Below are 12,764 nucleotides of genomic sequence, written 5' to 3' on the forward strand. Positions count from 1 at the left end.
TCTTGCCACATTGGTTTGAATTCGATTTTTTTTTTTTCTTTTTTTTCCACCCCCTTGCCAGAAAGCCTGCAGGTGCCCCACTCCTTCAGTTAGCCAAAACCTCAAAACTCACTGTGATTTAAACAAAACATCTGAATCCAAGGCAATGGCACATCTGCCTAATATTCATGCCCAAATACGTGCTAGGACTGGACTAGGTTCACTCATCTCTTGCAAAATCCTTCCCCCTACCCTGGTTTTTGGTTCTAAAATCCAGGTGCACAGAATCCCCAAAGTCACCATGGGTGTAAACATTATGGTCATATGAAGGTTTGGCCCACTGAGATTCCTACCTAGTCAGTAATGCATAATGTGAATTTCTAGCTATAAGAGCTTAGGTAGTGAAAAATCCCACTGTTTTCATAGTCCTCCTGCTTTCCTGTTTTCCATGTCTTTTCTGATTTGACTTTTTAGTGGCACTGTCTCATTTTTCTTTCCCAGTGCTAAAAACTTCCTGTCTACTTATAACCTGATAGGACTACTTCAACAGGGTTGGGGATCTTTTCCCCTCTTTTAGACCACATGGACCACACCAGTGATCAAAAACAAAACACCTTGGTCCAAGTACCAGTTTGCAAGGTGCTACTAGGATATGGGGCTTCCAAGATAAAATATACCGTTTACAACAAAGCCTCTGAAGTTTGTAAGTAAAATTCCCATATAGAAGATTCATCAGGACTACAAAATGATAAGGCCATTGCTTTTGTTTCAAAGCCTGGAAATTTGAGATTCTTAATAACACTTCTACCACTTGAAACTTTTGTCATGGTATTTAATTTATCCTGCTTTCCAGTTCTCTGCTGTCACTTAACATCCATGTAGCATTGTCTGCTCTCTGGGGAGGCCTTCTAAATGTGAACTTGGAGTACAGAAGAACAAGCCTTAAGCCACCTGTGATAGGGGATGCATGAAACTATTTTTTGGGTGTCCAGAGTGTGGGAGAGTTTGGCCAAATTTGAGAATGCATTATCAACTGCCAAGTTGTCTTCATAATATACTCCATTCCTCCTCCTTTGGGGACTTAGGTCTGTTATGGGTTATTGAGGACAAGGATTATCCATTCTCTGTTAAGCAGCTTTGCTGAAAATAGCAAAGATTTAAGACAGAACCCAGGTTCTTTTTTAAAATTGTATATAGTCAAATTTTTTTCTCCACCCTTTCTGTCCAGTTGCGGTTGAGGCAACATTAATCCCAAAGCTTCTTCATTAATTTGAGAGCTTCTGTATTTCATATGAAAACTCATCCCATTAACTCTCCTGTCATTAAATTTCTGCCTCCCTTTCTCCTGGAAGCCTGTGCACAAATATAAAGCTGGGAGATTATTTTTTTTCCCCCCTTGTGTATGGAAGGGTGTATTTGGGTTGGAGTGCTGTAGCTGTGATGGTCCAGGAAATGTCTAAGAGGCAGGGATTTTTTTGTGATATCATTTGATTGGACTAGCTGTATAATTGGGACTGTTACTGGACAAAGCTTTTGGGCAACAAATGCCCTTCCTTGGGTCATTTGTTGTCCAAAAGCTTGTTCAGTAGTGCTCCCAACTACACGGTTGGTCCAATAAAAGAAATCATAAAAAAAATCATTTCTCCTCTGGAAGGTCCATTGTATTTTCTGGCCCTTGGCAGCTTCATCAATAATTTGAGCTTATACCGGGACTCTCTAATAGGCACTTAATTTTGGTGCACGTGGCTGATTTAGATTTACGTTGGGGGTGGGGGGGTTATAATTTTAATAATTATGAGTATTAATAGTATAATTTTATAATTTTGGCTTGAGAATCAAAGCTGCCCCCAGTGCAGGATGGGAATGGGCAAGACTACCTGTTAGAGGGCTCCTTCCAAGCTAAAATGTGCTAAGAGGCTGAAATCACAAACCAAACATTGCAACCATTAGCTCAGAGCAGGAAGCTGCACCACTCCGTTTGTTTTGCCCCACCCACACCCAGGGTGACTTAAAACCTGCTAGGATGCCCTTGTGTTTGACTAATACTGGTCTTCATAGCTGTCAGTCTGAAAACAGAGCTGTGCAGGCTGTTCATTGTGGCAACAACAATGTAGGGATTTGCCATTTGTTGCAGGCAACAATAGAATACTTAAACGTAGTGGGAGTGTGAAGTGCTGTTGACATACCAGAGCAGAGGTATTCAGCCCTCTGCTGTGGGTTGGGACTAGGCCTGGCCTCTGGTGCTCTTATGTGATTTATTACAGACTGGGTCCTTGCCATGTATGTACCCTCTAGATCCAGGCCATTGTGAGGCTGTTCTAAGGGTGACACTCAATGGTGAAATGAGAAATGAAGGTTTCTGTCCTAAGGGTTCGATTCAGAGCCTGGTAGAGGCACTCCTGTTGACTTCAGTGGGTTTTCAATCAGTCCCCAAGCCTTCCACAGCCCATGACCTCCCTAGACAACGTGACTAAAAACAAGTTAAGTACAGGCAGTCCTCGACTTACAACGTTTCGAGTTACAACATTCCACGGGTATCACGTTTATAAATTGACACCCTGGTTCAACTTTATGAACTCAGTCTTGACTTTACAACACTTGATCTGATGCCAAACCACGCCAGCGAACAAGTTCGCTGTGTCGCCTGTCTCCCTGGAGAACATCTGTCCAGACTTCCTTGGACACTTTCTTTAAGAAAGCAGACAAGACTCCAGAAAAACCTGCAGCCAAGACTCCTAAGAAGACTCCAGCCAAGAACCCTTCAAAAAGTCCAGCAGAGTCACCTCAAATAAGTTCTTCCAAATCAATATGATTGCTATTTACAATAGAAATACATTAATGTAGCTATGTTACTTGTCTATAAGTGATTGAGTACAAAATTCTGGGGTATTTTTTGGTGAAAATAAGGTATCAGGCCTTGGTTCAGGAACCAATCCCCCATTTAGGATATTGTTTCTTATGAGAAAATTGGTTCCAAGTTGCGACGTTTTGACTTAAGACATGGTTTTCAGGAACTAATTGTGTCGTAAGTCTGAGGACTGCCGTATGCCAGTCTTCTTCTGGGGAGATCTTGATTTCTCCAAGCCTGGAAGAAGCTGTCTACAAAGGCAGGATGGGGCTATAACTAATGGAACGTGTCCTGCCTTGAACCTTCATCCAAAGTCTCCTGAAATCATTGAGAACATTTGTTTCAGTTTTCTTGGATCAGGCTGTGGGGGTGTGCACAGACACATACAAAGTGGGTTCTGCTAATGTAACAGGAATTTCAAGAGCTTGTTGAAAAAGGAGCCAAGAGACTTCTGGTGAGATCTTCACGTGCTCAAGGGATTTGGACAAGACCCATTGACTTTCAGTGTTTTTTGTGTTTGAGTACTTTGGGAAAACATTCCCTCCCCCACCCTTCCCCCGCCACCTCCCCTTTTTGTTCCTGGTTGGATTTAAAGTTGCAAACCCCACTAGTGCAGAAGTCACTGCACTCCATAATCCATTCAGTGATCAAGTCCTTTTTTCGGCTGCTCCAGTGCACCTTTCCTCTTGTTCCTTCCCCAGGGGCTGCGGTGAACCTGACTCTAGTGACGCCAGAAAAGGCCATCAAGCTAGCGGCCAATGACTTCTTCCGACACCATCTCTCCAAAGATGGGTGAGTGTGCAGCTTTTACTGCTGGAGCAATGCTTGTGCTGAGAGACGTGAATGTTTTGGGATGGGCTGGGGAGGAAAGCAGCCTGCTATGCATAACTGGGTGAGGTGCTGTCATATGATCTGATGTCCTGACTGCAGTTCACCTTTAAGTTGGCCCAACCAGTAATTTGCATTCAAGCCAAAGGCCCCATGCATGGAACTGAAAGTGAAAAGCACCTCCCCGGAGGGTTTTTTTTTCCCCCAAGCTTCCAGAAATAGGTCTGAAGCCCAGCCAAAGTGAATGTAGCTAGAATTCTGCAGAAAGTATCTGCACAGATGCACTTCTTCGGCTACTGGTCAAACAGCTGCTGGGAAGTTCCTCGTTCTCAACCCCCAGTTGGACACTCTTCTACTCCCTCCCAGTTTTGTGCTGACTATGCTTTGAGGAGCTGAAGCCAGGATGTTTCCAGGTCCCAAGGCTAGCAACAACACCTAGTTTTGTAACCTCCTAGCTTTTTATTTCTTTGGAAATGTTTGGCAGCTGTGGCATGGTGGTGGTAGTATTTAGGGGCAGGAATGAGTGTGGACATATCAGTAACTGGCACTTTCTGCTTCCTCTCAGAGGTGACCAATATTGAAAGTCCATAAGTCAACAAAAGGGATGTTATTGAAGGGTTCTTTTTTGGCCATGTGACTTCAATGCCAGCGAAAGTGGCTGCATTGATAGCCCTGAATGTGAAGCCCTGTATCTACACCTGTTTGTCCTATAAACCTATTGCTTATTTTGCCAAGGTGTTTCCTCTCCAACTCGCAGCATTGTTCCATTTCCACAGACTGTTTAGGCCTCAGCCTCTCTGTGGTGACTGTCAATAAGGGGGCTAGATGCTTGGATATGTGTTTGGCAGAAGCCAGTAGATGGCTGGTGCATAACATGTAGCTCTTGGCCATTAACAACCTCAGTTGGATTTGCACAAGGGAGCTAAAGCTGAAAAGTTGCATATCCTTTAACCAGTTGCTTGACCTATCGGTGCTTCATGGTACTTGGGGCCAGAGCCTCAGCTAACATAAGTGGGGGCACCTCATGGGATTTCATTGGAACTAGGCTAGCTTAGACCTGTGGAGGACATGTTCTTCAGTCCTTGTTTGTTCCAAGTTACTTACGCTTCATCCTGGAGTGTTGACTCTGTTGTAGTCCACCGACTTGATGTCAACATCTGGTTATTGCCGAAGAACAGAGGCTCAAAATTAGTGAAGGCTTAACAGTTTATGGAGGGAGGGAAGATGTTAAAGGGAGGCGAGAACATCTGGGCTGTCCTGTCGTCTTGTATTTTGTAGGAGTTTTTCAACCAGTTGCACAGGGGAGGTACTTGTCCAGCCAGTCTTGGCAAGGCAGATTCTGGGGGTATCTGGGCTGGGTGCGGAAGGCCAGCATAGCTTCCACATGGAATTGGGTGCAGCAGTGCAATAGGTCTTGGCCCATTGGTTTGGGGAGAGGCCTTTCTATTCCCTTGGCTCCTCTGCTAGGAAGGAAGTGAGCAGTAGTGATGTGTTTGATTTACAATGGAGTGTGTGGGTGGGCTTGGCTGTGGTCAAAACTAGTAGGTGTCTCTGTCTTCTGTTGCTCTTGAATGGCTGCTCCGGCAGGGGCTGCCCACTGCTATCTTGGGAAGCTGCAGCTCTGCAGTTGGAGTTCTGTATCTCAGCACAGACTGTCTCAGCCAGCTCTGGGTATGTTGGTTGGAATCTGGTCTGGGTGATGAGACTGAATCTTCTGTGGTCTTGGACACTAATTGCTTTGCACTTGCACACTGCTGGGCCCTCAGGAGTAATTGGGCAACTTTTGGGATATAAAAAGAGCCTGGAGTGATCTGGCAGGCTTTGCTGGTGAGAATAGCCAGGGGGCAGCCTTCATTTAGAACTTGCCGTTTCTGGGAGTGTGACAAGAATTGTGCAGCTGTGCTGGTAAGGGCAATGCACAAAGCAAGATCTATGTTCCCTTGGGCCATCATGGCTATAACACTAGCAAACAGCCATTGAAATGGTATAGCCCCAATGGAGACATGGGATATGCCAACAGAAGGGGCTTCACTGCTGGAATAGCATCACCACTTCTCTTCTGTTGGCAGAACCACATCTCCACCAGGAGTTTTGCCACCACCACTACATTGGCTTGGCCATGTTGTTTCTTCATGCTCCTTTCTTACTGAGCTTTTCCCACAAAACTTTATAGGCCAGATGTGGTCTCAAACTACTGCACAGCCATTGTCTCAAATCCCTTTCCCTCAACTCTTTTGACTGTCATGCGATAGAGAGACTGTCCTATTAAAGGGGTTGCCTCTGTAGCTTTCTTCATGTGCAGCTGCCTTTGGCACAATTTGGGTCTTTTCCAAGCTGATGCACATGTGGCTAGCGAAAATGTGAGACCAGCAGGCCATTTCATTGTAAGGCACTCCCATTGATAAGCAGAGCATCTTCTCTCTGCTATTCCATTCTCATCCAACATGCACTAGAACTGTCTCCTCCAACTGCTTGCTGTCCTTGATTTTCTCCATCAAGGCTGATCTATCCATTTGGTTTCTGGAGGGGAGAAATTCTCCTCCCCTTCCCCACATTTCCCTGGTAAACTATGGCAAGGCAGGCAAGGCTAGAGACCAATCTTCTCTACTGAATCAGAAAACAAGGTACTGCAGTCTTCCCTCCACCCTCTCGTATATGCAGCTGAGCATGTGTCACTGACTCTCCAGTCCCCAACACCTTGTGCAAACTTCCAGATAGCAGAAAACCTAGATTCCAACAAATGACCATGGGCAAGCAGGGGTTCAAACTGCTTGGCCTGGGAATGTGCTTCCATTCCTGCCTGCAATTATGATGGCAAGGATATGGATATAGATGATGGTAAAGTTCACTCAAACTGTTCAGGTTTGCTCTAATCCAGGGACAGCTCTGGGGGCTGCTTGTGCATGATGCAGTCACAGAGGCCTCTGCATTAGCAGCGCAAGTTGTCATGGAATGACTAACATTAGTTGCGGTGTATTTTAGGAGTCCTGTGTATCTGTGAATGTGTATCCATTCTGGTGGATATGCTGCCTCTGCGATGTGATTGTAGCCCTCTTTGGAGCCGCCATGTTTGCAGAGTCTGCGGTCAGAAAGCTCTCCTGTGACTCTTTGAATGGGAGAACTAACCTGCCAGGGGTTGCCTCGCTGGGAATCTGCTCAAATTTTGAATGGGCCAGGGTTGCTTGTCTGATTTAACATGCGCACACATGCAAATATGAGGGGGTGTATGAGCGTGTACATGAGGTGCATCGTGACGGACGTGAGGTGACCCAAAATAAACCAGCCTTGAGTTGCACAACAATCCACTCCACACATGGGTATTTTTATTTAATTATTTTCCCCCCGGACAGTCCTGCATTACAGTGAACCTGCCTGAAATGGCAAGTGAAGTTTTGGTGGCTTCAAAGATGCAGACTGTCCCAAAAGGTGGGACTGAGAGAGTACTTGGAGCTTGATGGTGGGGCTTTAAAATGGGGCTCTTATAACTTGGGATTGGCTATTGCTAATGGTTCATGTATTGTTGGAATCTTGTTTTACTTTGTATGTTGTTTCGAGTAAGGAAAAAAAAAAAGTTTCCTTTGCCCCCAACTTGCCTTAAGCACTATGTCAAGCCCTGGGCAATTCAGTCTTCCTGTCACAAGCTTATAAATTATTTTGGCAAAGAAAACCAACTGGGATGATGCTATGATGTCCTCTGCATTTCGGCTGCCCCTATTTCTTCTGTGTGTCTTGGGGGCCCCAGAGGGAATGCTGAGTCTGTCTGGATTGTGTCTAATCCCTTGTCATTAGACCCAGCATCTTCTGGTGTCTCTGCTAGGTTGTTCTCCAGAGTATCAAGGACTATAAGCAGAAGATCACATAGGAGCCCTCATTGTGCAGCTCTTCGTACATCTGTGCCTGCTTGAAGCTGCTTGTACTAACGATACTTTGCTTCCAAAGAAGGCGGGGTGGAAAGAAGCGAATGGGGATTTTCTGACTGTGGTCTATGGAGAATGCAGAGGAGGCTTTCCTGAGCTGCCCTGAGGTTAAACACCTCTGTGGTGAACATTGCTCCCCCTGCGACGCCCTGAGTGAATAAATGGCTGATAAGACAGTAGCTGTTTTGTCTTCCAGAGCTAAGTACAATGTAAATGGAAGAAAAGTCAAGTCACTAGGGCCAAGATTGAGGGACGCATGTCAGCATGTCCTTAAGAATTCTTAAAGGCAACAGGCCCCTGTCCTGCACTTTAACATGCATTATTTAGTTTTGAGTGTCTAAGAAATCCCCTCTCATAGGGGCTTACTTTCCCCCTTCCCCTCACCCCCCAGTCAAGCCCCACAAAGTAAAAGATCCTGGGTGCTGGATCCTTTATGAATATTGGTCTGTTTTAAGGTGTTTAGTACTAGACACTCAGAATAACCAGTCATTTCTAAAATCGTGACCTTGCCACACCTTCAACAAAGCCTTTCCTTTTGAGAGCAACTGTAAACTGCCTCACAAAGTTTCCTTTCCATTTCCAAAGCTTAGAACAGGGGTTTTCAACCTATTTTAATAAGTGTACCCCTGGTGGAGGGGTGGACTGCTGGATGTGGAGCAGCAGCAGTGTGGGGTGGTGGGTAGGGTGGCCATCATAGAGGACATTCTGGTTTTCTGCTGCTCTGTCCTCTATTGATACAAAACCTGATGTCTTTTTATGTCCTCTATTCTTTCTCTCCTCAAGAGAAAAATAAAGGCATCTTGTTTCATATCAATAGAGAACAACTGGACTGTCCTCTATGATGGCCTAGTGGTGGATGGTGGCAGTGGCGGTGGCCGTGTGCGAGCTTCCCCCACCTCCCCTCTGCATCTGGCTGGCCAGGCAGTGCCTGTGCAGCCTGCAGAAGGGCACCGCTGCCCTCGCTCCTCCTCCCCCTCCCCCTCCCCCTCGGCTGCACAGTGTGCTCAGCGGTGTGGGGTGGTGGGTGGCAGTGCTCCATCCTCACCTGCTTGTGCATACCCCCTAGGGCCTTCCGAAGTACCCTGGGGGTATGTGTACCCCCAGTTGACAACCCCTGGCTTAGAACACTGATCATTGTGGTGTTTCGTGCCTGCTGTATCAGGGTATCTCTTGCCTGGGTATTTTAGCCTTGGTGGGCTAAAAATTTTCCTGAGGTTTATTATTAATGGTATCTCTTCATTATAACATGTCTCCAAAGGGCCTAGCCAAGGCCCGTTATTATTAACTTTCCTTCCCTGCCCTTTGATTTCTCCCTCTTTCCCTTCCCCCCACCCCTTTTATCTTGACCTTCACTTTGTTTGCTGTTCCAAAGCGCAGCTGAAAAGTGCTGGTTCAGCAATTTTGGTTCATAGCCAGCCCAGTGCTATTGCATTACTGGCTTCTTTGCTAACATGAGCAAATTTTTTGCGGAATGGATATGGTAGTTTTCCTTCCCCCACCCGCCCTTTCTGTCTTTGGGCAAATCAGATCACTTTGCTTGGTGAACAGAAATGCAAGGCGCTCTATTTGCCGGTATGTGGTGCTGCGTGAGCCGTCCATGGCCACTTTTGCTAGTGCCTGTTCCTAGTCCTTTTCCTTGTAGCATTAGAACGGGCCTCCTTGGTGATCAAGCTTTCACCCCTGCACATGCAGGCAATCAGGTCATAAAATCCCATTCGTAAACCAAACCCCATCTTAACACTAGTTCAGTTCTGGACCACCTTCCTAGTGTGGGCAAATAAGCATGCCTGCTTTGGTACTTAGAAACCTAATTTCCAGCCTAAAGTTATTCAGAGTGACTTCATCCCCATCTTGCCCTTGTTTCAGCAGTGTCCTTTAGCTTGAGTAGTTCTTCTTTCCCTTGAGAGAGCTCCAGAAAGCAGTCATGTCCCCATAGCCGCCTTTTTTTGCTGGGCTGTTCTGTTTCCTCCTGCAGGATAGGTTCTCTGTTCCCCAGATCGCCCTCATCACACTTCTCTACCCATCTCTCTCCCTTTACTGCTGAAGTATACCCCTGGGGTAAAACACTTCTGCTATTTAAACTGCATACACGTCAACCCAACAAAGTATTCTGTTCAGCACCTCCTCCTTCAGGAGCGTAAGGGTGAGTGGGCAAGTGGAGCCACGAACCCCAAGTGCTGCCTGGGAGGTAAGGGGCACCCAAATAGAGTAGGGGGAGTGTCTTGCTCTCCTCTCCCCCTTCTCCTGTATCCTGCAGCAGCCTGGCACCAAGGAGAGCAGAGCGGCAGCAACACTTCCTGGTGTAGGAGCAGCAGCTAGAGGTCTGCTGCTGCAAGGGAAGATGTTGCCTCCTTGTTTTGCCTCTGAAAGATAGTGTTTAAATGGCTGGTTGACACCCATGTCAGTGGGAGAAAAAGGAGGTGACATTTCCAATCCCTGCCTCCCCATCCCTCAAACAGCAAACTTCTGGCTGCTGCTTCTGCACTGTGTGCTGCCACCTGCCAGGGTGCAGTACTGGCCAGTTGCACCTCTGGTGCTGTGCACTGCATTCAGTGGATAGAACAGTGAGGTTAAAATGAAATCCTACAGGCAAGAATTTGGCCAGGACAGCATGAATGAAACAGCCATACACCTGGGTTTGATTTGGGGGGACAGGAGCCCCCCCCCAGAACTGTGATAGCAGTACCAGCCACAACGGACTAGGGCCACAGCTTTGTATTCATTTGAAGGACAAGGTTGTGATTCATTTTGTTGAAGTTCCTCTAGATTTCCCCAGCATCATTGGTTTGACTATAAATGCTTAAGTGACTCCATAAGGTCTTCTCCACCTGATGTCATGCCAGGTATATTATTTCTCCAGAAACAGAATCTGCTCATCCTGTTGGGATCTGTTTTAAATGACTCAGCAGCCAGAGTGAACCCTGACCTGCAAAGTGCACATAGCCCTATCATTTGAAAAGGCCACGTGTTCAAGTGAACGGGGCACTCAGTTGGACACACAAGGCCAGGCTTCTGTTCCAAGCTGTTCTGTGTGACCTTGGGCTATTTACCTGCCTGCCCCCACCTATTTCTTTTGTCTATTTAAACTGGAAGTAATTTGGACACAGATTGTATCTACAGTCTCTCACTAACGCACATGATTCCAATTCTGACCTGTTAGCATCTTGGCTGGGAATCTAGCCCTTCTTCTCAGGGATGAGAAGGTTAAGAGATGATACAATTCCTGTGGATAATTGTCCACATAGGAAGAAGTCACCTGATACTGCAGGGTTCTTTAGTCAAGCAGACAAAAGGTGCATAGCAAGAGCCAATGGCTGCAAGCTGAAGTCAGGAAAGCCTTATACTCTTAACAGTGCAGGTTATTCTTAAAGCTGGAGCAGTTTGTCAGGGTACCCCCCTGACCTTAAAATCTGTTAATCTTGAGTGAGCTAAAGATGGCTGGTTTAATCATGGGAAAAACCCAATAGTGGGACATTGCTGTGCACTCATGCTGGCAGGGATTGAGTGGAATAAAGCAACAAAAACCTGCATCACTCATAGTTGGAAAGCGGGTCAGTTGGGGCAATGTGTGATGCACACGTTGCTGTACTGTCCCTTTTTCTGTTTCTAAACTGTATGCCAAGTGCACTGCTCTACATTGTTTCCTGGCTCAGGAAGCCACTGTTTTTTGCAGCATCCTTAGAGGGGCTGTTACAGCTTGAGAGGACTTGGAAAGAGGATAATTACTTTGTTTCTTCTCTACTTAAATATCTCCAGAGAGAAGTGGTTGCAAGTGGCACCTTTACAACTCTTGCCATCATGGCAGTGGTTGTATGGCCATAGTGGAGTTACTTGTTTTTGAAGCTGCAGTTCCAAGTGGCTCTTTGGGCCTTGTTACACCCTACATGCAGTGAGCTGCACAAGTGTCAATCTGTGTTAGTGCTAGCTTGGAGTTTGGAGCAGTCACACCCTTAGTCTAGAAGCCTTCTCTGACTGTCCCCCACCTGCACAGCTGTGACGTGGCACTAGAGGCCTGGTGAGCAGGAGCAGGAGTAGGAGCTGGAGCTGTGAGTTGCTACGACAGGGCTGGTGAGCCAGGACAAGCTCTATCCCTGCTCTACGAGTTGGGGTGTGAGATCCTGGGACACAGGAGGACTTCAAATTGGGCTGCACATCCGTGAGGAGTGGCTGCACCTTAATGGAACAGTAGTTGGGTAGTGCGGATCAGTGATGATAAACCTGTCCTGGAGTGGTGTAACTTTGAGCTGTATAACAAGATGTTAAAACCACTTTAATGTCTGGACAATCCAGGGTTAAGAGCTCCCAGAGTCGCCCAAAATAACCATGTAACAAGGCCCTTTCTCTCTCAAGAGAAGGACTATTTGATTGAAAATCCTCATGCTTTTCCTTTAGGTTGGAGGGGTGCGTGTTTGCAAGACTCATGAAGACTCCTCATTCCATTGTTTCTGAGGAACAATCTCACAAACGTAATCGCTTGCAAATGGGTTTGTCGTCTTTTGTTTTTTGTTTTTTTTGTTGTTGTTCTTTTTAACGGAGGGCTCACCTACTCCTGAAAATTTACTGGATGCTATTTCAAGAAAATTTCCAAGTGCAGGGTAGGATTTTTTTAAAGCACTTGCTATATCTCTAACCCTGCTCCCATTTAAAATCTATTTTATCATGACCTTTGGTGGGCATGAGAATCAGACTCGTACTGAGCGCTTCTGAAAACACTTCCGTAAGCCTTTATTTCAGTACTTCTTTAACAGCTTTCTCCCTGTTTCATTTTTAAATCTGCTATTGAGCAACCAGAATAACTGTGCACACAGTACTCCCTAGTTAAGATAGATGTTGCATTAAGGCTACCATTTGGTTTAAGGAAGAAAAAAACCCAGGAAATTCAACTGAATGGTTTCTGTGGCAACAGCGTCGACATGTTTGTCAGAAGCATTGATGTACAGGGTTGAATGCCATGTATATGGTCAAGTATTTATATTTAACACCATATGTTGGACTAGAAATGTTCTCTTAACTTACAGGAATCGATCCTTGCTGTTGTAAAAAAGTATTGTTCCTTTTGAAGTCTGAGCTGTGCCTGTTAAATCAGCTGAGGAATAAGTCCATAATTCACCCTTTCTCTTAGTACTTGGATACCTATTGTAGTGTAGGATCTAACTCTCCCCCTCCTCCCCCCCCCCCCCCCCCCCCCCCAA

The 12,764-nt window shown here is 46.0% G+C and overlaps 1 protein-coding gene across 4 annotated transcripts in view; it reads left to right on the plus strand.

The window, feature by feature from the left end:
- The window catches only part of SLC25A22 (solute carrier family 25 member 22), a 100,649-nt gene that overhangs the window by 76,598 nt on the left and 11,287 nt on the right, over positions 1–12,764 (plus strand). For all 4 annotated transcript variants that reach the window (XM_019519787.1, XM_019519788.1, XM_019519789.1 and 1 more), the window contains exon 5: positions 3,529–3,619. In XM_019519787.1, the coding sequence (XP_019375332.1) occupies positions 3,529–3,619 (91 nt within the window). The remainder of the gene's footprint in view (positions 1–3,528; positions 3,620–12,764) is intronic.

This window comes from Gavialis gangeticus, unplaced genomic scaffold (assembly GCF_001723915.1).
Source record: "Gavialis gangeticus isolate Ggan-Ray unplaced genomic scaffold, GavGan_comp1, whole genome shotgun sequence".
NCBI classification, from domain to species: Eukaryota; Metazoa; Chordata; order Crocodylia; family Gavialidae; genus Gavialis; species Gavialis gangeticus.